General features: G+C 61.3%; 10 protein-coding genes across 10 annotated transcripts; 4 read left to right on the top strand and 6 right to left on the bottom strand.

Annotated features, from left to right (window-relative positions):
* Positions 1-328: 328 nt before the first annotated feature.
* Positions 329-535, top strand: HETIRDRAFT_317863 (uncharacterized protein; the record flags this gene model as incomplete). Its single annotated transcript, XM_009548317.1, has 1 exon — positions 329-535. A coding segment is annotated over one exon (207 nt), but the record flags the coding sequence as incomplete, so codon positions are not given.
* A 2,279-nt stretch (positions 536-2,814) lies between these two features.
* Positions 2,815-3,579, top strand: HETIRDRAFT_434334 (uncharacterized protein). The gene has a single exon (XM_009548316.1). It carries the CDS (start codon positions 2,929-2,931, stop codon positions 3,361-3,363), a length of 435 nt encoding a protein of 144 aa, XP_009546611.1. The 5' UTR covers positions 2,815-2,928; the 3' UTR covers positions 3,364-3,579.
* A 184-nt stretch (positions 3,580-3,763) lies between these two features.
* On the bottom strand, positions 3,764-8,645 carry HETIRDRAFT_154741 (Metallo peptidase M20; the record flags this gene model as incomplete). Its single annotated transcript, XM_009548315.1, has 19 exons — positions 3,764-4,075; positions 4,159-4,233; positions 4,303-4,425; positions 4,518-4,660; positions 4,719-4,865; positions 4,943-5,001; positions 5,074-5,144; positions 5,199-5,274; positions 5,353-5,387; positions 5,460-5,703; positions 5,777-5,874; positions 5,934-6,137; positions 6,189-6,332; positions 6,397-6,468; positions 6,526-6,699; positions 6,757-7,043; positions 7,485-7,593; positions 7,649-7,782; positions 8,633-8,645. The coding sequence occupies 19 exons, from the start codon at positions 8,643-8,645 to the stop codon at positions 3,938-3,940; spliced, it is 2,346 nt and encodes a 781-aa protein (XP_009546610.1). The 3' UTR covers positions 3,764-3,937.
* Positions 8,646-10,341: 1,696 nt separating this feature from the next.
* On the bottom strand, positions 10,342-12,058 carry HETIRDRAFT_384464 (uncharacterized protein; the record flags this gene model as incomplete). The annotated part of the gene is made up of 7 exons (XM_009548314.1): positions 10,342-10,702; positions 10,761-10,955; positions 11,020-11,127; positions 11,195-11,283; positions 11,367-11,581; positions 11,697-11,828; positions 11,955-12,058. 7 exons carry the CDS (start codon positions 12,056-12,058, stop codon positions 10,484-10,486), a joined length of 1,062 nt encoding a protein of 353 aa, XP_009546609.1. The 3' UTR covers positions 10,342-10,483.
* Positions 12,059-12,275: 217 nt separating this feature from the next.
* HETIRDRAFT_418029 (uncharacterized protein) lies at positions 12,276-13,368 on the top strand (the record flags this gene model as incomplete). The annotated part of the gene is made up of 8 exons (XM_009548313.1): positions 12,276-12,316; positions 12,393-12,433; positions 12,496-12,541; positions 12,615-12,722; positions 12,824-12,930; positions 13,009-13,070; positions 13,135-13,180; positions 13,238-13,368. 8 exons carry the CDS (start codon positions 12,276-12,278, stop codon positions 13,366-13,368), a joined length of 582 nt encoding a protein of 193 aa, XP_009546608.1.
* Positions 13,369-13,989: 621 nt separating this feature from the next.
* On the bottom strand, positions 13,990-14,537 carry HETIRDRAFT_451673 (uncharacterized protein; the record flags this gene model as incomplete). Its single annotated transcript, XM_009548312.1, has 3 exons — positions 13,990-14,063; positions 14,262-14,328; positions 14,355-14,537. The coding sequence occupies 3 exons, from the start codon at positions 14,535-14,537 to the stop codon at positions 13,990-13,992; spliced, it is 324 nt and encodes a 107-aa protein (XP_009546607.1).
* A 162-nt stretch (positions 14,538-14,699) lies between these two features.
* On the bottom strand, positions 14,700-15,490 carry HETIRDRAFT_451672 (uncharacterized protein; the record flags this gene model as incomplete). Its single annotated transcript, XM_009548311.1, has 4 exons — positions 14,700-14,888; positions 14,950-15,119; positions 15,192-15,409; positions 15,465-15,490. The coding sequence occupies 4 exons, from the start codon at positions 15,488-15,490 to the stop codon at positions 14,700-14,702; spliced, it is 603 nt and encodes a 200-aa protein (XP_009546606.1).
* A 249-nt stretch (positions 15,491-15,739) lies between these two features.
* On the top strand, positions 15,740-16,291 carry HETIRDRAFT_451671 (uncharacterized protein; the record flags this gene model as incomplete). Its single annotated transcript, XM_009548310.1, has 2 exons — positions 15,740-15,922; positions 16,016-16,291. The coding sequence occupies 2 exons, from the start codon at positions 15,740-15,742 to the stop codon at positions 16,289-16,291; spliced, it is 459 nt and encodes a 152-aa protein (XP_009546605.1).
* Positions 16,292-16,581: 290 nt separating this feature from the next.
* Positions 16,582-18,996, bottom strand: HETIRDRAFT_427222 (uncharacterized protein; the record flags this gene model as incomplete). Its single annotated transcript, XM_009548309.1, has 4 exons — positions 16,582-16,955; positions 17,344-17,858; positions 17,922-18,626; positions 18,665-18,996. 4 exons carry the CDS (start codon positions 18,994-18,996, stop codon positions 16,582-16,584), a joined length of 1,926 nt encoding a protein of 641 aa, XP_009546604.1.
* Positions 18,997-19,707: 711 nt separating this feature from the next.
* On the bottom strand, positions 19,708-20,713 carry HETIRDRAFT_101439 (uncharacterized protein; the record flags this gene model as incomplete). The annotated part of the gene is made up of 6 exons (XM_009548308.1): positions 19,708-19,794; positions 19,862-19,933; positions 20,003-20,073; positions 20,106-20,252; positions 20,316-20,457; positions 20,495-20,713. The coding sequence occupies 6 exons, from the start codon at positions 20,711-20,713 to the stop codon at positions 19,708-19,710; spliced, it is 738 nt and encodes a 245-aa protein (XP_009546603.1).
* Between the last annotated feature and the right edge of the window lie 4,516 nt (positions 20,714-25,229).

Raw genomic sequence — 25,229 nt, 5'->3', positions numbered from 1 at the left:
GGTTTGTCAAAAATGAATGTGTGTTGGGCAGAAAAAAATAAACAATCTATTGCACGTGATACTCTAAACATCATGTCTGACCCTCGCCGCCGCGGTCGCCCTCCCGGTAAAGAAAAGAAAAAGGAATATAGATGGCCTCCGAAATCAGGAGCCTAATGCAGAGTCAGCCATTGGGAATCCTTCCAATACTGAAGATGAAGGGGATGATCTTAATAGCTGGGATCCACACGTAGCGTATTAATATTTCTGTAGTACTGGGGTTGGTGTAAATACAGGTATCGGGAAGTCTACAAGGTAAAGTTTGACACTGCGAAGCAAGTTGCCCGCGAGTCTCGATAGCTGCCCGGTTGAGGTCATTCGTCGGCTCTTCAATCGCTCGTGGCGATTTATGGATGCATACCGTATGGGATTGACCGGGAAAGCTGCTGAATGGGCCGTGCGCAAGCAGAAGTCGCACAGGAGGGCCGGACCGCGCACAATAATGTCTGTAGATGCAATGTTGCATCAGCATAACACCAATGCCTCAGAAATCTAGATGATCTCAATTTTTTTCGGTCGTGCGCCGTTCCCGCCCGGCGCCGCGTAAAATATTGGCCACCCCCCATTTCTCGTGGGAAAAACCCCGGAAGGATGTTTTTGGATGTATTTTGACTCCCTCAGTCTGATTCTGAAGTCGGTTTGGCATTAAAAAACCCCCATTCGGGCGCTAGCTAGTTTACCGTGTTTAGGTGTCCGGCACTGTAAACCAAAGTCGTCCCCACGGTACTTACCCGGGCACACTCAGCCTTGAGCTCGAGGGTGTCACGACTTGCTATAAAAGCAGGAATCTCACAGCGACCAACCCTCAGTTCATGCAGTGCTGTGATAGTACAAATTGTATTGTTCGGAGCTGTTCCCCCAATGCGAACAAATATGGAGATGGGTGGGAACATATGTCTAAAAATATAGCACTGTAAGCTACAACGCCCGATCTAATTCCACCAGGAAAAACGAAGAGAGTTCCATGGAAGAGATATGCGATATGATGAGAGATGAGGTGATATAAGAGGATGAGATGATATGATGAGATGAAATGATGAGAGATGAGAAAAGATGAGAGGGCAGAGGCCCATAGATGATGAAGAGTGTATGCATAGTCCCCAAGCTTGGTCAATAGTAAACGACAACGGGGCAGAAAAGAAAGGAAAATAAATACGGATAACGTAGCAAGTCCCCGATCCGAGTCTCCCAGATGCCGACGACGGCGAGAAAGGTCGATGTTCACCACAAGAATGTGCCATTCGGCCCATAGGCAGTCATGCCTTCCAGGTGGCGTCTGAGCGTGACGCTAGGAGAGCCCAGCGAGTCGTCCGAATAGCAAGACGGAGCCGGAGACGAAGACGCGAACCCGAGTGACTGCGGTACGACAGTACCATCGAGCGCGGTCGGGGGCCGCACGACAACGTCGCCCGACAAGAACGAGGAAGTCTGCGCTTGCCAATCAGAGGGAGAGGGCGCGGAGTATGGCTGAGGCGGGGTAAAAGACACGGCCAGAGCAGGGACGCCGAGCTCCATGCCTCCCAAGCCACCGGCCGGTGCGTGCGCAGGATCAAAGGCAAGCGCGCCGTAGGCGATCATTTCCTCCACGGAGAGGCCCTCGATATCGTAGAGCAAGGGCGAGTCAGAGAAGTCCTCGCAGATCGGCCACCCTTGCTGTACGTCTGCGTCAGTGTTCGAGTAGAACATGGGCGGCTCAGCAGAGTGCGGAGTGGAGAAGTCCCTGTGTGAGCGCGCTGGTGCAAACGTCGATGTCGAGGCCGATGAAGAGGGCTGACTGTACCCAACAGACGGAGCCATCCAGAAAGCGTTGCCATGAGCGCCTGATTGGCCAGTGAGACCAGAGCCATACGCGTTGAGCCCATGAGATGCGGCATCAAAGGCGGACGAGTAGACGGCGGAACACGAGCGAGACACCTGTTGTTCGGGGCAGAGCGAATCCGAGTCCGAGTCCGAGCTCCCAGCGGCCCACACTGGCGAGAAACCTAGAGGCGGCGACTGTGACTCGCGCTTGAGAATCGCCCAGGGGCCGGGTTCACTGTGGTCGTACGCGACGGGATCGCGCACTTGCCTGGACGAAGAGGAGGGGGCCGAAGTGGAATAGGGAGCCGCGCGCCGCGACTTCCTTTTAGACTGGGTGCGACGAGCCCCTTCATCGCCCTCGATGGCGGGGAGGTTCCTAGCTGCGCGATACTCCGCCGTGTGATGCGGAACGTGCCCGTGCTTCAACTTGCGATGCTTGCTGAGCGAGCTGCGATCGCTGAACGTCTTGTCGCAATTCGCTTCGGGGCACGGTAGCTTCTCTCCAGTGCTGAAATGAAAGACGCGACTGAGCGACAGTGGCATCGCAGAGAAGGAGCGTCAACGTACTGCTTCATGATATGCGTCTCCAGGTTCGACTTTTGGTGCCCTGCGTAATCGCAGTTGGGGTAAGGACACTTGAACCGTCTGTGCACGACGTCAGACCGACGAAACATGCTTCGAAGACGGCACTCACTTGGGCTCCGTAGAATGCCTCAGGAGGTGACGGCCCATGTCGGTTTTGCGTGTGCTTTTGAAACAACAATGCGGGCATGTACCGCGCTGGAATGAAGGTGAGTACACCCGCCGGCCGTGGCATCTCGACGCGTCACGTACCGGGACAACGCGAAGGGTGGGCTGCTCTTCGGCCTGTGGCATGAGTGTCGCGTCAAAGTCGACGAATTGCGCGGACTGAGCAGATTGCATCGTAGAGTTATGAGAGGATAAGTGGAGTGTGTGAGGGGGCAGTGTGTGTATGTGTGCGTAGAAAGTGTGTCAGGCGAGCGGATCAGCAGAAGACGCGTCTGAGGGGACGGAGGGCTGGAAGGAGGTATCGCGAGCGGGGGGCGGAATTGAACTGAGTAGCTACCCATGCAAAGAGACGCGTTTTATGCGATCCCAAAGCCCTGCCACGAGTGTGACAGCAACCGTGTGACAAAAAGCGTCACCGCGCGCCCACAGAGCGCACACCTACCCTCTATAGCAAGTCCACGCGCGCGCCCACCCAGCCAAACACGCCCAAACGCACACACCTGCCCAAAAGGGCAGGTGGCTGTTGGTAACTCGGTGGTCGCCACTGTCCGAAAAGGGAAGGCCAGAGTTGCCCAGTTAGGAAGGTCAAGTGCAAAGCGCGGTGGCGCGCCGTGGCGCGCGACCACGTTCCGGCCCGATAAGGAAGGCGCCCCCCAAAGAGCGGGTTTTGAGGCGAAACCCACCCGTCCAAGCGTGCGCGGTGCCCCGGGTGGCATGACGCGACCACACGGCTGTGCAGGATGTGCCGCCAGAAAGCCACGATCGACGGCGTAGGGCGCCACCACGCACCGGAGGAACAACGAAGGGTCACCGATACGTAGCGGCACACAGGTAACTCGTGCCGCCTTCGCAGGGTGGACAACTGCCCAGGCCCAGGCCGTGCTCTAGTGGGGGTGTGGCGACACGTCAGCTCCACGAACAAACAAGCACTCACAGAATCTTTCGAGCCCGTCGTCCGCCAGCGCTGCCGCTGCGCGCGCGGCGATGTTGCCAGCTCAGAGAAACGAGTAGACCGCAAACTGCCGACGGCGTCGAGGCAGCTGGTAAGCAAACGCACGTGATACATCGACGCGTCTGTGGCGCGCAATACTCGCCCGACGCCAACGCGTCCCAGAGCCGCAGAGAGGGACGGGCAGCGCGAGAACAACCGCATACGGGCAACTAAGACAGCGTTCCAGAAATACACAATCTTTTGCATAGTACACACAGCGTGTCGAAGCCTCTACAACGACTCTGCGACGACACATCCCTACAGAAAGCGCGAGGGCGCATATTTTTAGGATACTCGGACAACAACACACATCTACTCGGCACCTAACAAGCCACGCCGATACTCCACACACGCGCATCACCGCCGCTCCAGCGTGTCCGCCGTGCGCGTGCCCGCGCCCGCGCCCGCGACGGCCATGAGGAACCGCTCGACGACCGACTGCCCCCGGCGCAGATTCGTCAATGATATCCGCTCGTTCGGCAGATGGGCTTGGTCCTGTCGCGCGGGCAGCCCAACTCAGCATTTACCCAGTAGTAAACTTTTTTTTAAAAAAAAAAACCCCCGCCGTGGCGACTCACCGAGCTCTGGCCCATCGGGAGATGCAGCGCGGGGCAGTTCAGCTCCTTCTCGAGGAACGGCACCGACGGGATCGACTACAAGCGAAAACGAAACAAACCGCGGTGAGCCAGTCGCTCGCGGCGGACGCAGGCGCGCTCACTCACCCCTCCCTCGCGGATGCGCAGCGGCTCCGTGCCCCACTCGTCGCGGATCGCGCCCTCCAGCGCGCGGAACCACGGGTGCGCGAGGTCGCCCAGCCACCAGTCCGCCGTGTGGTCCACCGCGACCTGTCACCGCACGCACGCACACACGCAACGCACAAACTCGTCAGCACGCCCTACTCGCGGTCACACACAGAGAGCCCGCCCGCCGCGCGCACCTTGAGACTGTTCGGACTCGCGAGCGCCGCAAACGACGCGCGCACGTGCGCGCACAGCGCGCGCGCGATCGTGTCCAGATCCTGGTCCGGCACGATGCGCAGCGACACCTGCGCCCGCACGGTCCCCGGGATCACCGTCGGGTCTGCGATGCACAAAACGCCACGTCAGCGCCGCACCCGCGCGCGCGCAGAGAGACTCACTGCGCGGGCCGGACCCCTCGACGTTATGGATCGTGAGCGACGGCTCGCGCCAGCGCGCCGCGAGCGCGGCCGCCGGCGTCTGCGTGACCGCCTCGAGGCGCTTGAACAGCTCCCTCTCTTCCGCGTCCTGCGGGCGCACGCGGTCGTCTGGCCGCGTCAGCCGCGCGCGACGCAAACGAAAGTCAGTTCGGCATGGAGGCGCGGCGGGTCCGTGAGACACGCACAGAAGCCCGGGACGAGCACCGTCCTGTCCCGCCCCATCAGCGTCGAGAGCAGCTGGACCCTACGAGCGCGCGCGCGCGCGTCAGCCACCGAGCGCAACTCGTCCCTAGGCCACCAAGGAAAAGAAACGCACATGTCTTGCATCGGCTCGTCGATCCCGCCGCCCTCGACGCCGGAATGCAGATCCTTCTGGTGCGACGCGATCTGTGCGCGCGCCTCGATGAGCGGTCCACCAGGACGTCGGTCGTCGCCACGCACCTCGATGCTGCAGTGCACCACGCCGCGCAGGCCGTACGTGATGCACGGCGTGTCGCACCCGATCCACGTCGAGTTGCTGCATCGCATTCGTCAAACCCACGTCTGCACCCACACAAAACCCACGTCTGCACCCACACACAACGCACGCACGCACCTAACGAGGATCGCGTCGATCGGCCCGATCAAGTCCTGCGCACGAAATCCACCAACTCAGGATCACGACCCGCCGCTTCGGACGAAGGAAAACGGAAGCGCACGCACCCTGTGCCGCCGCACGGCCTCCCTGAACCCGACGCTGCCCGTCTCCTCCTCGCCCTCGACGAGACACACGAGGTCGACGCCGAGCTTGCGCGCCTTGCGCAGCGCCGCGGCGGCGCACGCGACCGCGAGCGTCGGGCCCTTGTCGTCCGTCGCGCCGCGCCCGTACAGGTACCCGTTGCGCGCGCTCAGCCGGAACGGGTCCGAGTCCCACCCGTCGCGCGGTGCGGCGATCACGTCGTAGTGCCTGCCCCCGGCGGCGGCGGCGGCGGCGGCGGCGTGAGCGCGAAATGTCTCTCTCGACCGAGCTCGCGACGCACCCGTAGTACAAGATCCGCGGCTTTTTCCTGCCCGCCTGCGTCCCCGTCCCCTCGAACGTCGCAAACACGACGGGATTGTGCTCCTCGTCCGTCGACAGCTGCGATTCAAAGCGTCCTCAGCGCACGACAACGCACGCAAAGGGCGCAGGCGACGCACCGTGCGCGTGTCCGCGCCGAGCTGGTGCAGGCACTTGACGAGCCAGGTCGCCGCCTGCCTGCAGTCCTCGCGGTGCGCGTCGGCGCTGGCGCTCACGCTCGCGAGCGCGACGAAGCTCGACAGCGCGTACACGAGCACGTCGCTCACGCCCGTGCAGTCGTCCGGCGCGGCGCGCGGCACGTGCGGCGGGGCGATGTCCCACACCTATCGCGGGGTCAGGACGCTGGCATCGCGCGCCGATCGGCCTGCACGCACCTTGACGGTGTCGTCGTTTCCGCCAGACAGGAGCACGTAGCCCGCGTCGCCCACCGCACCCGGCGCGCGGGAGACGATCGACGAGAGCGCGATGCCGTCGTGCGCGCGCCACGAGGCCGTGCAGTCGTACGTGTCCGAGTAGCGCTGCCCGGGCGCGAGTCAGTCGTCCAAGGACGGTGCTCGGAGTGGAGGCGCGCGCGCCACGCACCTTGACCTGGCCGTTGGCGGAGAAGGTGTACACGTCCGACTGGAGCAAGGACAGCGACAGCACGTCCACGCCCTGCGGCGGCGCGGATCGCATCGATCAACAGGACAGGACGCGGACGCGGGGACGCACCTCCTGGACGATGATGGTGCGCACGAGGGCGCGGGTGAGGGTGTCCCAGACCTTGACGTAACCGTCCTGGCAGCCGGCGTACACGCTCTCCTCGCGGGCGGCGAGGGAGAGGACGGCGCCGTGGCAGCAGTCAAAGGTGTGCACGAGCTGCGGATCGGGGGTGCACTCCCATAGCTAGGGAACAGAAGAGCTCACGTCAACGGGAGATCGACGGGGGCGCGCGGCGCGCACCTTGATGGTCTCGTCGCCGCTGCCGGTGACGAGCTGGAGTGGGTGTTGATTGGAGCTGGGCAAGAGGGCCATGCAGTAGACGTAGCCGAAATGGGCCGAGTCGATGACGTTTGGGCGGGGGACGTCGAGCTGGGAGACCTGGCCCCAGCGGGCGCGGGCGACGACGTCGGGGTCGTCGGGGTCGTCGTTCGCGTTGTTGCCGTGGGAGGAGGAGGAGGTGTAGGAGGCGGCGGCGGAGAGTGAGGCGATGCGCTGGTAGCGCGGGAGGCTGTCGAAGAACTTGTGGGCTTTCTTTGCGGTCGGGGTGGAGGTGCCGGATTCCGCGGGGGTGGTGCTTCCGAAGGAAGAGGGCAGGGACGAGGAGAGGAGGGAGGTGGCGGCAGGGGGGGAGGTGGACTCTGATCCGGAGGAGGAGGAAGGGGGGGAGTCAGCGGCAGAGGAGTCGGGAAAGGTATACCACTGGAGGGAGGTGTTTTGGCAGCCGATGTAGAGGGTGGAGAGGGACGGGGACCAGGCGAGGGAGAAGAGGTCGCCGGCGTCTGTGTCGTTGTAGGGGTTGACGATGTAGAGCGGGGCGAGGGTGCGGGTGCACCAGACCTAGAGAGCGGACGATCAGAGGGGATATCGCGCAGGAGGGGGACAGGACGGCGCACGCGGACGGTGCTGTCACCTAAGCAAGCGGGAGGGGTCAGCAGATGGAGGGGGCGGGCGGGGAGGGCGGGACGGACCGGATGCGCTGAAGAGCCAGCGCCTGTCCTTGGCGTACTCGAGGGCGAGGATGCTGCCGGTGTGGCCGCGGAGGGTGGCCTCGAGGGTGAAGGTGGTGCTGGACCATACCTGGGGACAAGCGATGAGCGGTCAGGGTGCGGGGCACGGGGTACGGGCGACGGACCGCGATGTGCTGGCTCTGGCTGCCGGAGTATATGCGCGCGCCGTCCGTGGAGATGCTGAGGACGGAAGTGCGGGGCTGTGCGAGGGTGTGGACGAGGTGCGGGACGGGTGCGGGGACGTCTCTGCTGAGGGACGCTGCACGCGGACGCGCGAAGGAGGCGGGGATGATGAGCGGGGGTGCGGGGTGCATGGCTGCGGGCACTGCGGGTGTGCACTTACGATGTGTGACGGGGCTCTGCATTATACCGGGTTGCTTATGGACGACGGCGGCTGTGGCAGTGGCGGGGCTGCTCGTCCGCATTCGGGCGTGGGTGCGCTGTCCTGTGCACGGCCACCACCATGGCGCCATCCCCCGCCGCGCTCGCGAAAGAAAAGGTGATCCTTCCCCCGTCCTTTCCTGCGCACGGGCCCCGCCTCACCCCCGCCCCTGCGCTCCCAGGGCAACGCCGCCTTCTCCGCCGCAGACTACCCCGCCGCCGTCGGCCACTACACCGCCGCCATCCTCGCAGACCCCTCCGACCCCACCTTCCCCCTCAACCGCGCAGCCGCCTACCTCAAGCTCGACAAGTCTGAGCCCCTCCCCCTCCTCCTCCTCCGCTGCCCCGCTCGCTCACGCGCGCGCACGCAGACACCAAGACGCAGAGCGCGACTGCACTCGCGTCCTCGCCCTCAGCCCCAACAACGTAAAAGCCCTCTTCCGCCGCGCCCAGGCCCGCGCTGCCCTCTCCCTCCTCGACCCCGCCCGCCAAGGTCCGTCCGTTCTGCCCCCTCGCCCCCGTCCGATCTCGCCTCACGCCTGCCCGCCCGCCCAATCTGCCCACAGACCTTCAAAATGCCCTCGCCCTCCAGCCCCAAAACGACGCCGTGGCCGCAGAGCTCAGACGCGTGGACGCCCTCGCAGCGAAGGAACGCGCAAAAGCAAAAACAAAAACTGTGCGTGGGCCCCTTTCTCCCCTCCCCGTTCGAATAAACACTTTCGATCAGCAGCCAAAAGACATCTCGCCCTCGACCTCGACCTCCGCTCCTCCCCAGCCTCCAAATCCCAAACGCCGGCGCATCCCAATCACCATCGTCGAGCCCGAGCCCGCCCCCACGCCCGCCCCCAAACCCACCTCCTTCAAAGACGCAAAGCGCGCCCGCGACAGCACCAAACCCAGCGTCGTAGCCGCCCCCGCCACGCCACCCGCGTCCGCGCCCACCGCCCACGCCCGCCCAAACCCACCCGCAGAGTCCTCGCCCTCGCCGACGCAGACGCCCCGCGCGCGCGGCGGCGTCTTCCGCGCCTCGGGCGCGCACACGCTCTTCCCTGCCTCTCTGCCCGCCGCCGCCGCCGCCGCCGCCTCTCCACCCTCTCTAGCCTTGCCCGCACACACGACAACGTCGCCTCCGCCGACGACGACGCAGGCCAAGCCCCCGATGACGCTGTTCGCGTTCACGCGCGCGTGGGACCGCGAACCCGACGTCGCCGCCCGCTGGGCGCTCCTATGCGTGCGTGCGCCCCTCTCCCTCTCTTTCCCCCTCCCACTCTCTCTTCGCCCGCGATCCGCCCCCTCGCGGGCCCCGCTCACGACTCTGACTCCCTTCCGTCCAACCTCGATCTCGAACCCACGCTGACTCCGCTCCGTCCGCTTCGCCCCCGCCGCCCCTCCCACAGCAAATCCCGCCTCCCGCCCTCCCCGCCCTCTTCCAAACCTCCCTCGAACCCGCCCTCCTCACCTCCCTCCTATCCACCTTCCTCGCCCTCATCTCCCCTCCCCCCTCGCCCTCGCCCTCCGCTAACGACGACGACCACCACCACCACCACGCAGCTGCAGCCCCCGCGCTCACGCGCCACATCCGCGCGTACATGGCCGGCCTCGCGCGCACCCCGCGCTTCGCGACCGTCGTCCTCCTCATGAGCCGCGCCGAGCGCGCGCGCGTCGCAGAGCTGTGGACCGCCCTGCGCGCCGGCGACGACCAAGCCTTAGGCGATGGAGCGCTGTTGGAAGAGGAGGCGCGGCGGTGGGGAGTGTAGGTTTGGCCCTCGAGCGCGGCGAGCGCGGTAATATACTTCGTGCGTGCAATATGCGACGACTCTCTGTGACTGCGTGCGTGTGTGCGCGTGTGTGCCGACTCGTCGCCGTCGCCGAAGGGATCGCGATACCTGCTCCTCGCCCGGCGTGTGTCTCAGTATTCGAGTGCTGATGGGGCGATGTGCCTGCCGTCCGCTCCGCTCTCTTATGTTCTATTCCGCGCTGTTCTATTTTTTTTGTCGTCGCAATTGAGTACGTTTGTCCACGCAGGGTGAGTTGAGACTACATCGGACGGACGCCTGAGTACCGAGTGTCGTCGCGTCTCGCGCAGCACTGCCCAGCCCCGACGACACACCATGCACCGTCCGCAGCTCTCTCAGTCCCAGACCGTCCCATGTTAGTCGGCGGCCCGCGTATATGAGGCAAGGCAGGGCAGGGCAGCACTCGCTCTCCCGCCGTAGACGCGAATAAACGAGCAACCACGCATCGCGATCTCGCAGACACCGGCGGCGGCCTCGCAGCTCTTCACAAACGCCTTGCTGCGCTGCTGCCCCCACCGTCGAGCGTGCGCTCCGCCCGCACCGCAGCTGCGGCCCTTGAGCTGGACCTCCTGCAGCGGTGCGCTCCCGCCGTCTCCATTCGTGCCTCCCACCGCGACGCGACGAGCGGACGTTCACATATTGGGATAGCAGCCACTGCAGGATCCCATTCATCGCCGACCACACCGCAAGCGTCGAATCCGCCCGACGCCGTCACCAACTTGTACCGTACACGGCCCATACGTACACACATACACACACACACGTACCGCCCTTCGCGCGACCTCACGGCTCCAACAAATACCCCCGCGCGTCCCAAAACGCGTCCCCAATAACGTCGCAATGCACAAGCACCACGCGCGTCCGCCGCGCCTTCCCCTTCTCCCCCCTGTCCTTCTTCTGCGCGCCCGACGCCGCCCCCTTGGCCTGCGCGCGCGCGAGCCGCTTCTGCGCCTTTTTGCTGCCCTTGTTGTCCGCGCCCTGGGGCAACATGGGTGGCGCGTCCTGGTCGACGAGCGGATGAGGACACGGGTCACATCTAGGTCGGTGGGACGGCACGTACGGGTTGTGAGGACTCGAGCACGTCGGGATCGCTCGGGGATCGCTCGGCGAGCGTGTCTGGCTGGGTCGCACTCGTCGCATGTCCTTCGGGGCCGATATTTTCGCTGGTGGATTGCGTGCCCGACGACGATTCGCCGACGGGATCTGCCGCGGATACCGAGCCCATAGGAACTCCCACGAGCTCCTCGTCCGGGATCTGTCGGCCCACCCGCTGAGAACGGCGGGCGCAGAGGCGCAGAGGCACGACGGAGCGGACGCACCTCCTCGCGCACCATGACGCTGCCCTTGCGGAACCGCGCCGGCAGCGCGTTGTAGTTCACATTAAACCGCGAAAACAAGATCTCGTGCTTTTGGCCCGACACCGTCCCCTGTCCGACGAGGCAACGACGCCGTCAGAATAGCCCCGAGACGAGTCAGCGCAGAAAAAGTACCTACCCGCAGCGACTCGTGCGCCTCCTTTGTCGAGAGCCCGCCCTGTTGTACGAGCGCCCAGAACGTCGTGTTGTACAGGTTGTTGATGTGCGCTTCGAGCGCGGGCGACGCGCGATCAGTCTCAGATGCAGACCGAGAGCGCGGGCGGAGAGGCGTGGACGACGATCGGACTCACTGTCTGCCTGCCTCCACGCGAAATAGTCCCGCACCGCTCGCGCGGACGGGTACAGCACGATGCGCGCGTCGAACGCGGGCGCGTAGCGCAGCGGCTCGTCCGGGAAGTGCGCGGGCCAGTGCATCACGTATGCGGCGGTGAAGAGCGACGTGAGCGTCGAGAGGATCTTGGCGTGGCGCCTGTTATACAGGGCCGCGGATTTGCGCAGGAGGAAGCTGCGCGGGCGAAGGCGCGGATGGGAGCGATGAGCCGGGTTGGGCGTGAGGAGGCGCGGCGGGTGCGGCGGGTGCACATCGGGGAGAGGACAGGCAGAGGCGGGAGGTGACTCACCTGTACTCGTCCGACTCTCCAAATGCGAGCACCACGTCCGGGTACTCGTCCATGACGGCCCTCGCCGCGCGATCCATCAGGCGCAGCGCGCGCTCGTCGTTCGGCTTTTCGAAGTTATGCTCTGCAGAGAACCTAGAACAGCAGATCCCCGCGTCGGCATGAACTCGTGCTCATCTCGACAAGGGATGGACAGGGGCGGTGGATGGTCTGGGGCTGGGGCGTGCAGGGATGGATGGATGGATGGATGTGGGGGCGGACCTGTGAAAGGAGTGCCCGTCGACTCGCATGAGCATGTATGTGTCCGGCAGGAGCGGGTCGGGGAGCTCGAAGCCCTTCACGTATTCGAACCGCGATTCCGCCATGGATCGAACCCAGAGCTCGTTCACCGCGCAAACACAGAAAATCGACGCGTGAAGTTGACCCTAGCAGGATCCAACGAAGCCCTGATTCCGGGTTAGGACTCTGGCGCATAGGCGCCCTTCCCGAGTCACGGATACGATTAGACGGAGACGACCGTCTCCACTGGAACATCCACACACCGCTGCTCGACCGATTTGCTTGGGCACGTAGGAGACACCCATGACCACAAGACCCCCGAAGCTCGTCGCCTTCGATCTCGAGTGAGTGGCTGAAACGGCATCTTCACCGAAACGCTGATTAGCAGTGGCTTGTCCTGACGAATGAAGCTACACCTAGCTATACCCTTTGGCCTCTCTGGATAGATACCCACGTTACCCGTACGCGCATGACATTTGTCTATTATACCAAGGATCCAACTCACCACGTGTCGCCCTCTCAGCACCTCTGAGGCGCGAAGGAGACGAGCTCAACGCAGTCCACGATCGGTGCATACCCTATACGTCCCGTTTTCAAGCGTCCCAATCTAAAACATACCGCGCCCCTGCCGCATAACGTCAGGTACGACAACAAGATCAGCTTCTACCACGACGTCCCGCAGATCCTGCACCGTCTCCAATCAGCCGGCGTCATCGTCGCAGCCTGCTCGCGCACGAGCGCACCAGAGCTGTAAGTCAGATCGACGACGCGCGGCTGCCTTCGCGCCCGCTTTCTCGATGCACGATCGATCGCTCACCTCTCGAATCACACCGCACCCGCCTTTGATCAAGCGCGCGCAAGGCGCTCTCCCTCCTCCTCGTCCCCCCGCGCGCGGGCGACAAACACGGCCCGGTGAAGCCCGCAATCGAGTTCTTCGACCAGATGGAGATCTACCCCGGCAAGTCTGAGCACTGGCGCTGGCCTCTGCCCGCCCTGCAAAAGACGAAAGAATTCACTAACGCCCCGTTCGCTCCAGGCTCGAAGCTGACGCACTTCAGGAAGCTGCAGCAGAAGACCGGGATCCCTTATTCCGAGATGGTCAGTGTGCGCGCCTGCGCCTTCCATATCCGCGCTTACCCCCAGCTCCCGCGGCGCGCCCCAGCTGTTCTTCGACGACGAACACCGCAACAAGGAAGTCCAAGCGCTGGGCAAGCACGTTCCTCGACGCCTCACAGCGCCCAGCCCACTGACCGAGCCCCGTGCAGGCGTCACGTTCGCGCTCGTGCGAAACGACTTCACCGAGCGCACATTCGAAGAAGGCCTCGCCGCATGGCGGCAGCTGCATCCTGTAGAAGTGACAGAAGATGCCGGCGGCGACGACGTCAAGGGCATCTAACCCGCACCGCACCCACTCCACGTACATCCTGTCATTCCATTCCGTGCCAGTGCGCTATACATAGAAATATTTACAGCATGCAGCAGCGGGCCGCAGCAGCCCGCAGTTCCGTCTCCATCCCGTGTGCGTTGCGGAGCACGTCCCCCGCACTCGTTCCACGCATGACCCGGTGCACTCCCAACCTCGTCCGATTTGATCGATACGGTTGACCCAACACGGAGAAAGTGACCGGCCTCCCGTGTGCACCGCGCCCTTGACACTCTGGTCTTTGGGACACACGCAAAGGTAAGGGGAGACAGAAGCTCCCAAAGCCCGCAGATGGAAGCCAGCTGCTCAGCAAAGGCAGGGCAAGGCCCTCTGACTCCCCGGTGCGCACTGTGTCGTGTGCAGGGTGCCGTGAAGACTGGGTTGGCTGTCGTCATCTGGAAAAGATTTGTTTATTGCCTATGTCGGAGACCCCTTGAAACTGCTCCTCCACCATCGATTCGCTCCCGGACCACAGTAGGTCGGTGCAGCCGATTGCACGGAAGCACGCGCATCGCACATTGCGCGACACAGTGACACGCGAGACCATCTCCACATGCTTATCTGACGCGCAGTGCGCGAATCACAGTAAAAGCCTCAATCTGCCTGCGCGATTTGCGCCGTGCGTTCGAAGCCCGCGTCCACCGTCTGGGCAGGCTTCCGCAGGCTGGCTGACAGCGCGCGCGGATGACGAAGGGGGCGAACGACGGACACGATCGATTACCAGATGTGACACAACCACTCGAGCTTCAAGATCTCAGGATGGCGTCGATTGACGCGGCGCATGGAACGCCGCACGAAATGCGGCACGAGCGCACGGAGGGATCCGCACGCCCGCGTGTCTCCACAAGTACAGCAAGGCGACTTACCTGCGTGCATCTGGACGCGCGCGCGGGTGTGGAGTCGACCTGCGGCGGCCGCGAAATACGCGGTCATCTGCAGTCATCATTTTGGCTGCTGACCCATGAGGGCACGATCATCGTCGCGCGTTCTGTGACTGCGAAGGAGGGTCTGCAGCGATTGTCCATAAAGGGACGCGAGCCTGTTGCGGTGGCGCAGGACGATGCGCTGAGCGCGTGCTCCTCGGTGCAGCGACTCCCATGGCCAAGTTCCATGAGATCTGATGGCTGCGCCACGAAGGGCATTTCACCCTCTGCAGAACACTCCCTTGAAGTCTTACTCGGGCGTTGAAGTATGTATCTAACGCCCAAAAGAGAACATCAAAGTTTATAATCGCCTGAAACAGCCAGCCAGTCGTATCGTCCTTCGTCAACGCCCCACTGATCAAGTCCGCGGGGAGCGCCGTTTCAAGCGCAAGCGTCAAAGGCGTGAGGTTCTATTGAGCGCCCGAGCTGGTCCGAACGGTCGACGTCCGATGCCGGTGGGGGGTTTCGAGGGCCAAGGGACTCGAAGGGGATGTGCAGAGCGCGGGACGCTGGGTGCTGAGTGGGGAGGTGTGGGGCAGGCTTCGGGCCTTCGACGACCAGGCTCAGCTGCTGCGGGCCGGGAGCTTCGACGTCTCAACCTTCGGGGGATTCGAGGACGCGTCTTTTTTACTCGCCGACGGTTCCCTGCTGCCAGGGCCTTCTCGATGGTTTCGAAGATGGCGCCGGGTTGCGGATCGGTGTGCGCGTCTGAGCGCGAGAGCGAGTGGAGTGTGAGGCTACGAAGCAATGAGGCGCGGGTGCAGAGATAGAACTTTTGCGGCCCAAGGCACAAGGGGGCCTCTGAGGAGTGTATTGAAAAAAAGAAAAAAGACTCCACTTTCCGATTGTGCTTGGCTTCGTCGTGGCACCCACCGTGTCGTGTATTCTGTGACGTGTTGTCGTCATGAGGAAAGGACGAGAGGACTGAATGGATCAAAGTGGAGGGATCCGAGGAACGCATCCGCGTGCGCGAACTCATTCGTGAGCTCGTTCTCGCGACTTGGGGTTGACGACCATCGGAAGTCCAGCGGGAAGGGGAATGTTCGGACGAAGGAGGCGGCCGAGAGACGTTCGGCCGCGCGAGCGGATCGCTGCAATCAATCGCGTGAGTTGTGCAAAAGCCGCAAGAGAGAAAGCAGAGGAAACCGAGATAGAGAGAGATTCGCTATCATCGCGACATGGAGGCCTAGGAGCGGGTGAAGCCGGAGGGGGCGGCGGAGGCAGATAAGGCACTGGCGGGGGGGCGGGCCGGGGAGCCAAGAGCGGGGCCGTGAGCGGGGAGGGCGTCGGGGAGCCCCGCGGCGGCGCGCCGTTACGGGCGGGGGCTGGCGGTCTTGCCTGATCGGGGCTGGCTGGCTGGATGAGGATCCGACCGACACGCCACGCCTCGACCGCCCTTCGCTCGCCCGCCCGCTCTTAGGATGGCTCCCGCTCCCCGCTCCCTCTTCCCCCGTCGTCCTTCCCTCCCTCCCAGGCCCTTCCCGAGCAACGCTCACCTGACCTCTCCCCCGCGCACACAAAACCCGGCGCTGCCCCCTCCACACACACGCACACACACACACACGCTGTCACCCACGCTCCCACCGACCCGCCAGCAGCCCCCAGTCACGTGTAGCACAGCGCCTGCCTCTCTTCTTTTTATCGAAGCGCTCTGAAGCGCTCTGAAGCGCTCTTGGACCCACAGTGCCTTGTCGTAGGTGCTCGGTCCCCCACGCCCGCTCTCACTCTCTGCTCACTGCCCGCCTTTAGCGCCCCCGCCACCCAGCAAGCGCCCGCGCCCCTCCCCTGCGGCCCCTTACACCGCCCCCATCGCCGCCTACGATCCGAAAAAAGACGTGATCATTTTTCTGCGCGCCCACCCCTTCCCTCCTTTCCCTCTCCTTGTCTCTCCTCCTTCAGCTCTCGCCCTGTCTCGTCTCCCCGTCTTCTCCACACTTTTGAGCCTCGCGCGGAGACTGATACACGCCGCATAAGCCCCGCACTTGCCCTCTCTTTTAGAGACCACGCGCGCACACTAAAAAAGCGACCGCGGCTGCCAGGATCCAGGTCTTAGCGCCATCCGCATCCGCATCCATCTCTCCATTCCAACCTCTTCCTTTGCTCGCTCAATCGCGCAACGGGCCCTGTCATACCTGTCTATCTTCATCTCGTTCAGCCCAGCCACCCGTAAGTCTCTTTTTCCTTCTCTTTCTTTCCTCTCCATCATTCTTCCTTCTTGACGTGCGTGCCCCGTTGGTGGCATCTCCCGGTGGCTGGCTGGCTCTCACGGCATGCCTGACGTGTAGTTGACCCTCTTGTCCGATAATATTAAAGTCCACCCAGTGTCCAATTCAGGCATTGCAAAAGTCCTCTTGAGACCGTTGGGAGGTGCTAGAAGCGATGCCCGCGGGCGACCGACGCGTCGCCATCTTATTGCCCTCGCCTGTCCATTATTCCCTGCCACGTCGGGAAACTGTTCATCACACCGACCCAACCCTTGACTTTTTTCCTTCTTGTTGGGGGTCGATGACGTCTCCCAATTCGGGCAGTGCATCCATGATGCCATCCACAGCATGCCCGCTTCGTCCGCTTCCGTTGCTTCGTCCATGCCTGCAGGGTCTGCGTGCATGTCGACTGCCTCATGCGCACCTCTGGGTCCTATAGCGGCCCACATGCCACATGAATCGCGACTCCTATATTGAGCGCGCTGAAACGCTATCCCTTGACCGTGATGCCCGCTGCAGGACATCACATTCTCTGTTTTCTTCCCCGTTGATCCTTCAATTATTTTCCTCTTGTCTGCTCGCCGAAGGTGTCAATTTCTTTCCAATAACGCCGCATTTCGGGCAGTCGCGGGCACGGGTCCTGTACGATCGTAATTCTGTGACCTTCTTGCCTCGCTTCGACAGGTGCAGGGTCCCCGTGCACGTTCGTGTCTCTGTGCATGAAACGCGATCATGTGTTTGAGACGCGCGTCCTTTGCGGCGTCTCCGATCCTTTTTCGACTCCTTCCGCCACTCTTCGCTTTCGTCTGTTGAGCACTGACCGATCCTTTCGCTCTGCCAGATCCTCGACCCGGATCCTGCCATCTCGATCTGAGCCCGCGCACGCCATCGAAAAATGGAAGTCCTCGCCTCCCCGACTTTTGCGCTCCCCGGTGCTCCCCGACGCCCGCACCCACAGCGCCTCGGCCCTCCTAGCTCCCACGCAGCCCCCGCCTCCACTCGGAGCATCAGCAGCCCGTACCCGGCACCCAAAAACCCGACCCGCACCCGCCCCACCCTCGCCACCCTCCCACGCGCCACCTCGCTGTCCATCCCGATCCCGCCCCCGCGTGCCTTCCCGATGCCCGTCCCGCGCGCGTCCCCCGTGCACCCGTACGATCCCGCAGATCTTCTCTTTGACATGTCTCCCCCCGCGTACCCCAGCTCCCACTCGCCCGCGAGCCCGGACGACCTCGACGTCGGTGCAGGCGGAGGATACTTCTCCTTTGGGATGGGCGCCGCTCTCGCGAAAAATGCCGTTGCGGCCGCGGGCGTCGCGGGCGCGAGCCGATTTGGGCTCGTTGGGGGCAAAGAGGCCAGCAAGGACGCGACGCGAAAGCAGAGCGAGCCGTTCCTCTACGCGTTCCCGATGCCCTCCTCCCGCGCGCCGTCTCCCCCCACTCCTGTCCCATCCGCCACCGCCGCCCTGAAGACCTCGCGCACCCACGCACGGCGCGCCCTGGACCACGAGTCGATAGGTCTCTCGTCCGGCCGGCTCGCGCACTCGAGCCGCGCACCCACGCCCTCACCGCCCTTTGGCGAGCTATCTCTCGCTCCTTTGACTCTCTCCTCTCCCCACGCAGACGAGGCCGCACGGCAGTCCTTGCCGTCGCCTTCTCCGTCGTGCTCGCCGTCGCCGTCGCCCGCCGCAGATCTCCTCACGCGCGCGTTCCGCCATCCGGCATCGGGCGCGTCCACGTCCACGTCTCTCTCACCCTCACCCTCACCCTCGCCTTCGCCCTCACATGGGTCCTGCGTGGCAGGGCGCAAGGCGATGTGGGGTGCCACGCGACTCGAGCCCGCCGCTGCACCTGCTCCAGTGCGCGTCGCCGATGTGCGCGGTGGCGGCGGCAGCGGCAGGGAACTGGCGATGGAGGCCGAGACCGAGGCCGATTGGGAGCGGGCGGAGGTGTTGCGGGGCCGCAGACGGCAGCCGCGCAACCTTGCACATGGCCTCGCGCACGGGAGATAAGGCGCTCCGCGCTTGCACTCGTGTCCCGCACAGGACGAAAACACCGCGAGGAGGGCAATCCCTTCGCGTTCGACCGCCCTCCCCGCCGGCCAGCTTTGGTTTTGACTCCAATAGTTTCTCGCACCGTTCACGGACTCGTCTTTCCCCTCTGTGTCTCGTCTTCTTTCCCCCTCGCATTTGTCGACTCGTCTAACTTAGCATAGTTCAACTCATGAACGGCCAGCACGCTCAACAACAACAACCCAATGTAGTCATCTCGTCTCTCCGTTTTCATCTTTTGGACTTTAGCATTTTCCCACATCACACCACCAGCACCCAGCATGCCCTGCCTCTCCTCGTCCAAGGCCGCCGGACCGCGTTTCCGTGCTCGTTTCTCTTCCTTTCGTTCTTCCGTCTTCAACAGCATAGCATAAAGAAAGCATTCCCACCCCTCCCCAGTCCTGAGCTCGCTCAGCCACCCCATAGATTTACCCTACGGATCTCCCGCCGCCTGCGCGCGCGCGTAATACTCCCCTTCGTTCGTTTGTACACGACTCACGCCCATACCTCCCTCGGCGGACCGTCAACCCCCGCTCGCTTCGTTCGCCACGTCCATCATGTGGCTCGCACCCACGCCGTACTCACTTCCCGTCGCACGTCTCACTGCAGCTCTCTTTCACACAAACACCACGTTCAACACGATGTAATATCCACAGCCGTCACATCTCCTTGTTTCTTGCTGCAGTCCATCGCTATCCTGATCAGCTGCGTCATCGTCGGCCCGTCACCGTCACCGTCCCCGTCCTCGTCTTTGTTCCTGAGGTCGGGCACTCCTCTGGTGCACGATGACGTTGCGCACACTGCATGGTTCCGTCCTCGTACCACATACATACGTACATACGCACGCACGCACGCACGCACGCACGCATAGACACGACCGAAATATATTCACACACACACACACATACACAAATCAAGTATGTACCCCCCATCGCAAGTGCACCGCTGAGCCGAGCTGTCATGCAACACCTTGGCCGGCGGTCGACAGGTGTGATCCACCCGAGCGTGCTCGCCCGACCCTTGTGGGTCGCGTCAACCGGCGATGCCGCTCACCAAACACCGCGCAGTCGCCTGTGAGGCCTATGAGGCCTATGAGGATCCGCTCCGGTTGGGAGGGGGTAAAACTCCGTGTCCATCACGGCGTGCGGTTGGGCGCATCGTGATCTCCCTCGGGCCCTCGTCGAATCCACGCCTTGCACGGCGCATACAGCGGGCGCAGAGCCTGCGCGCGCGCGCTGATGCGTGGGAGACGTGACGGTTGTCTCTGGCGCTCGCGACAAAGTACACACCCCAATTGAGACGGGGCCAAGAGCTTTCCCAGCAGCGAGCGAGCCGCCGCCGCCCTCCGCACCTCCGATGGGCTTATGTACGCCGGAAGCTGAGCTTCCCCGCGCCTTCAAGCACGTACTTGATTCACTTTATGACTTTACGGTATCGCGCGTGTCCGCGAGCGAGCCACAAAGCCAGCCAGCCAGCCAGCCAGGAGCGAGCATGCCCGTGCCTAGTGAACCAATCGCACGCGACCTTTCTTACATGTAAAAACCGCGAGTGCGAAAAGCTGCGGCGTCAATGCGCGCATGATACCGCTTCCGGCGGGCATGCAGCTCAGCGGGCACGCGTCAGGATCCATGGTCGCCGGATCGCGAGCGCGATGGACGAGGGCGCCTCTTGCGGCCGCAGCTGCAAGAATGCACACCCACCCACCCACGCAGAAAGAGAGAGTTGGGCCCCGCGCGCGCTCACAGCCAGCACGATCACGACGCCGGACGCGACTCGCTCCGGAGAGGCCGCTGGCCCGGTGGGTGGGGTGCATCACGCCCGGTGCGGTGCCTCGCGGCCTACCTTTTTGACAGAGCTTGTTGGCTTGTTGGCCCTGCTTCCGGATCTGCTGAGCGAATGTGTCAGGGTCGTCGGAACTGGACCGGGATGTTGATTCGCGGGGAGGGATTCGCGTGTTTGAGCTGCAGAATGGAGACGGAAGCAAGCCTTTTTTTCGATTCAGAAAAAAACAGGTGGGGGCTAGACTTCTTGCCCGAGTCTGTGACAGACGGGGCGGAGAGAGCTGGGGAGAGCTTATTGTGGTAAGAATGCGGGAAGGGTTGCGGGGAGCTGGGTTGCCATACACGCTTCCAAGACTGCATAACGATCCGGCGACTCGCACCTGCGCAGTAGGTATGCCACACACCGAGCGCGCAGTGACGGAAAGGAAAAGGAAATGCACAAACGGCATCAAGGACGGCGCCCACGTTTGGATATTGTACGACTCGTTTGTCTCACTCACTCACGTAGCCTTGATCGGAATATCCTGACCAGGCGATTCATTTGCGCCTGCAAATTGCAGGACGGCCCTATATGCATCATGTGAAATTGCTACAAGAGGAGGTCGGCTCGCCTGAAGAGGCTAGTTCCTAGACTTCCCTATAGCTGTAAAGAAAACTCCTTAATGATTGAGCTAAACAAATGCAGCGGCGCTATGGAACGTGCTTGCGTGGTGAAACACTTAGCATGCGTGGGCGCACGAGAAGCAAGTAAGTGGATTGCCTTGACCCACCTTAATTCGCAGACTCGCTCGAGACCAACCATCGATCCAGCGCAGTCCAGCGCGCCATCAAGGGGGATCGGCCGTCCGATGGATGCCGGCGATTGATTGAGAAATGGCGCCTTTATCACGGGGACATCTTTGCCTCACGCGAGCCGAGGGACCGGCGGGAGATGGTACCTGTCCAATCGCATATCTTAATTAAAGAAGATTCGACTTTTCGGGCGCCCGAGGAGATCTGTTAGCCTTTGCCGAAGATGGATGATCTGCGACGTGTGAAACAGAGTGACGATGGCGCTGCATGTCCATGTCCATGTCCATGTCGGTTTTCACGCCCAACACGCTTCAGAGTGCGACGACATGGTTTGAGTTCAGCGCGTTTGAACAAATTAAAGGTATAAATAAACGGGGCTGTAGCAGATACAACCTCGCAACCACCAAGTTAGTGTTCTGTCATGGCCGCGCAAACGTGCTGCATACTTGGTGTAGAAGACCACGCTTAGCTCATACCCGGTGAATATGCCACAGCATCCGATTTGACTGTGCCAGCGGAGACACAATCCATCCTCTTGCGGGCGTCGTAGCGTAAATATTGCGGATACTGGGCGCGGTGTGATGCCATCGAAGCCTTAAGCATGGAGCGGTCGACAGGATCAGCAAGCAAAGCTCTGGGAAGCAGCTCTGATAGACCTTAGAAATATACTTAGTAACACATCGCACGATGCTGTAACTCCTCAAAGAGGCCCACCTTCAGCATCAGATGTCTGGCACACTGATCGTTGTGACGTTAACGCTTGTTCGATGAGCAAATGTGATCTTCTCACTACACTGATCAATACCCAGCGACATTGGATATCAGGACAGACACCTGTCAAGCAAGATCGCCGCCGGGAGGGATCAATCACGACCTCGGACACTGCGAGCAGGAATATCAGAATATCTGTCATCGTCGATGCCTCGATGCAAGAAGATGGGATCTCTCAACTTACCAAAATATGCAACTGCAGGCGCGAAGCGCCGTTGATTTACCCACCCTCAGTCCACAGAAGTGATGTATGTCGGACCGTCCTCTGATCTTCCGACACCAGGCAGCGATTGTTCCTGCAAACATCATCAAGGGACCGCCATCTGCCCTCAAACAGATAGTCCTGCATAGACCAGAAATAGACATACTAAGACACTGTTACCCACGACCGGCTCGGAGGAGGACGAGGAGCGAAAGGCATAGAAGTTTATTCTTATACTGAAATCACATGAGCAGGCATCGAAGCAGCAGTGTTATTCTCAAATCGCACCAGCTACAAGTCGAGGTTGGATCAGGCTAAGTGGTGTTAGCAGAGGTTCGATTCAGATGGTGCCATCGACACTGAATCAACATCGAGATTTGATCACCAAAACACTTGAGAACACACCTCTTGAAAAAGACTAAGGGGCATCAGTCTGAAGGATGGCCGGATTCTGTTCGAGCCTGCTCCAGCCGTCTCAGAGGACAACATTGGATCGATGGAGAAACGTGGATCCCTTGGCATTCATTTGGGCAGGTGGTCTTGAGAAGATTTGGAATTGGATGGTATGTTAGGGTATGTTGCTTCGCCTTGACTACTAATTCAAAATATCGGCCATCGGGGATCGCTATAGATTAGAGATAAAGGGGTGATGTGGGGAAGTCTGATGCCCCTCCAGGTAAGTGTAATGGTTTTTCGTAATCTTTGCGTGTCGAATCTTCAAGAAAGGTTATAGTAACAGAGTCAGCAGGTAGGTGATTGACAGACCATCGCCTTTCGCACGTAAAGCGAACACAGGGTGCGATACGTATGCCTCTCCGAGTCGGATGCCGCGGTGTCAAGTGAGAATAGGAAATTCCGTCTATGCATGAAAAATGTATCGTCGCCATAAGTATGCAGGGTGGGCGACCGTAAATGGCCATGTCTCAGCAGAGTGGATGAAGCTATGTCTTTATTTACGTGCTGTTTGGAACGGAGGCTCCTGCCACACAGGTGCAAATAGTTCTCTGCGACTGCAACTCCAACGCGCGATCACGTGGCAACCTCGGATTCGCCACAACCTATCCGCTCTCTGAATCTACGCTGGCCTCTGGCCTAAACCACCATCATTTCATGCTCTAAAAAATGACCACTCAAACATCCGACAATCGCCCCGCATGGCAAACTGATGATCTCGACGAAGAATGGCCAGATGAGAGCGACATTACGACATCTTCTCATGAAGGCACCCGTTCAGTCTCGCTCACAGACCCTGTGGGTTCTGTTCGTGTTCGGGGAGATAATGATGAGTACAAACCACTAGAAAATACATCGCTGAAAACCACTGGAGTGGTCGGCACGTTCTTGGTACGACAGGATATATCCGCTACACCGATGCTCCCCAAGGCTCTGGGGCTGAAGCAGAACGTCATGAAGAACATATTTAGCCCAATGGCTCTCGAGCGCATGTTTGAGCCCCCTTCCCCCCCGAAGCCGTCCTCGCTCAAGCCCAATGCCCCCGCTGTCCCATCACGACTTTCCCAAGTACACGCCGCGTCGTCCTTTTCGCATGACAGCCAGGCGGAAGAAGTGACGGAACAGCGGAATCAGAGTGATGAGATCCTGGAGACCGACTTGCCGGACATGGCTGGATTTGAAGGACGGAAGCCGAGCATGAACTGTCAGTTCACTTTCGCTGTAGCTAGGCAAACCCCTCGTCTGTCTATCTCTCCGACTGGGTTCCCTCAGGCTCTGAGCACTCCAGGACCATCGCGTACCACGATTGCGAGCGCGCCCTTAACAGATCCACGCCTTCGACTCTTCCAATTTCAGTACGACACCTTCACGCGCGACCATCTCTCCGCTATGGTCGATTCGATCGCCGTCAACTCCCCATCCGGAAGTAATACCGGCCCCATCACCCCAGATGTGTCTTCTCCGTTTGGTCTCTCGCGAGTCTCTGAAACTACTGGTGCCAATGACACCTCGCACCTACGGAGTGCCAAGCGCGTCAAGCTCAGTCCAGTCACGGATTATTATGGAGAAGGAGATGGTGCAGGTGCCGTCATACAACGTCCGAAGTCCGTAAAGGACTGGGTAGGGGACTCAAAGACCCTCATGGAGCAGATCAAGAAGCAGGCAAGGGATCTCTCCACCACTTCAACGGTGGCATCCGCCCAAAGTCCTGGCCAATCCCCCACGGCTTCTGCGCTAGGACGTTCGCGGGGAAATGATAGGTCTCAGCACTCCATCGAAGGTGAGCACGCCGTGCCCTTTTACTTCGCCGCTTACATGATTCGTCCGATTCGATAGTGCGGCCAACGCACTTGACCGTCCCTTCATCATTTTCTAGCAAAGATTTATCGACGGCAGGGTCTTCTAAAAATTCCGCTCATTCTTCACTGGCGTTGAAACAGAAGGCTGCCGATTTTATGGACCAACTTCGGAAGGATATGCGAGGCAACAAACGTGTGTTCTCCACAGACACCGAAGCTTCTCGCTTGAGCCGCTCTGGCGCCTCGTTCGTAGAGAGATCGTTCGCGCCATCTGATGCAGGGCCGCCGGGGCCAAACGACGAACGTCGCCAATCCCAAGATACTACGCGACTATTTCCTGTATCTCCTGCGAGGCCGAACCGGGCTCCTCACGCGGTAAGAGCGAAGCAGAAAGCTAGCCCTCGGAAGCTACTCCGCAGACTGAGCGCCGCTGACGAAGTTGATCGGGAACTGGCACAGGACACAAGCAATACTTCGCTCGATACTTCCCTTCTTTATGCACAATTCCCTGCACCACCCGTCATGGTCGCACAACCGGCCTCGCCAGAACGCGCGGTTTCGCCACGATCGAGTACAAGGGCCCACACAAACCCTAACCTTAATCCCGCACTTCTGTCTGCGCCGGGCGGCCTCGCGCCAGCGTATCCTTCGTCTTCCATTCGTGAACGGAATAACGACGACCTGAACCGGTTTGTGTCTTCAAGCACCGCTTCAGGGACCACTTTGACCGTGGGCTCAACGGGATCTTTTGTAAAGCACCCGGGACCCGCGCAGATTACGCGCATCGCACCTGAGGATGTTCCCGTTCTCCCCGAAAGGGTTGGAAGGATGGTTTTTGACAAGGTTATGATGCGATGGG

Source organism: Heterobasidion irregulare, assembly GCF_000320585.1.
Source record: "Heterobasidion irregulare TC 32-1 unplaced genomic scaffold scaffold_05, whole genome shotgun sequence".
In the NCBI taxonomy this organism is placed as follows: domain Eukaryota; kingdom Fungi; phylum Basidiomycota; class Agaricomycetes; order Russulales; family Bondarzewiaceae; genus Heterobasidion; species Heterobasidion irregulare.
Note: the sequence above shows the minus strand (reverse complement) of the source record. Positions and strands in the feature narration are given on the sequence as shown.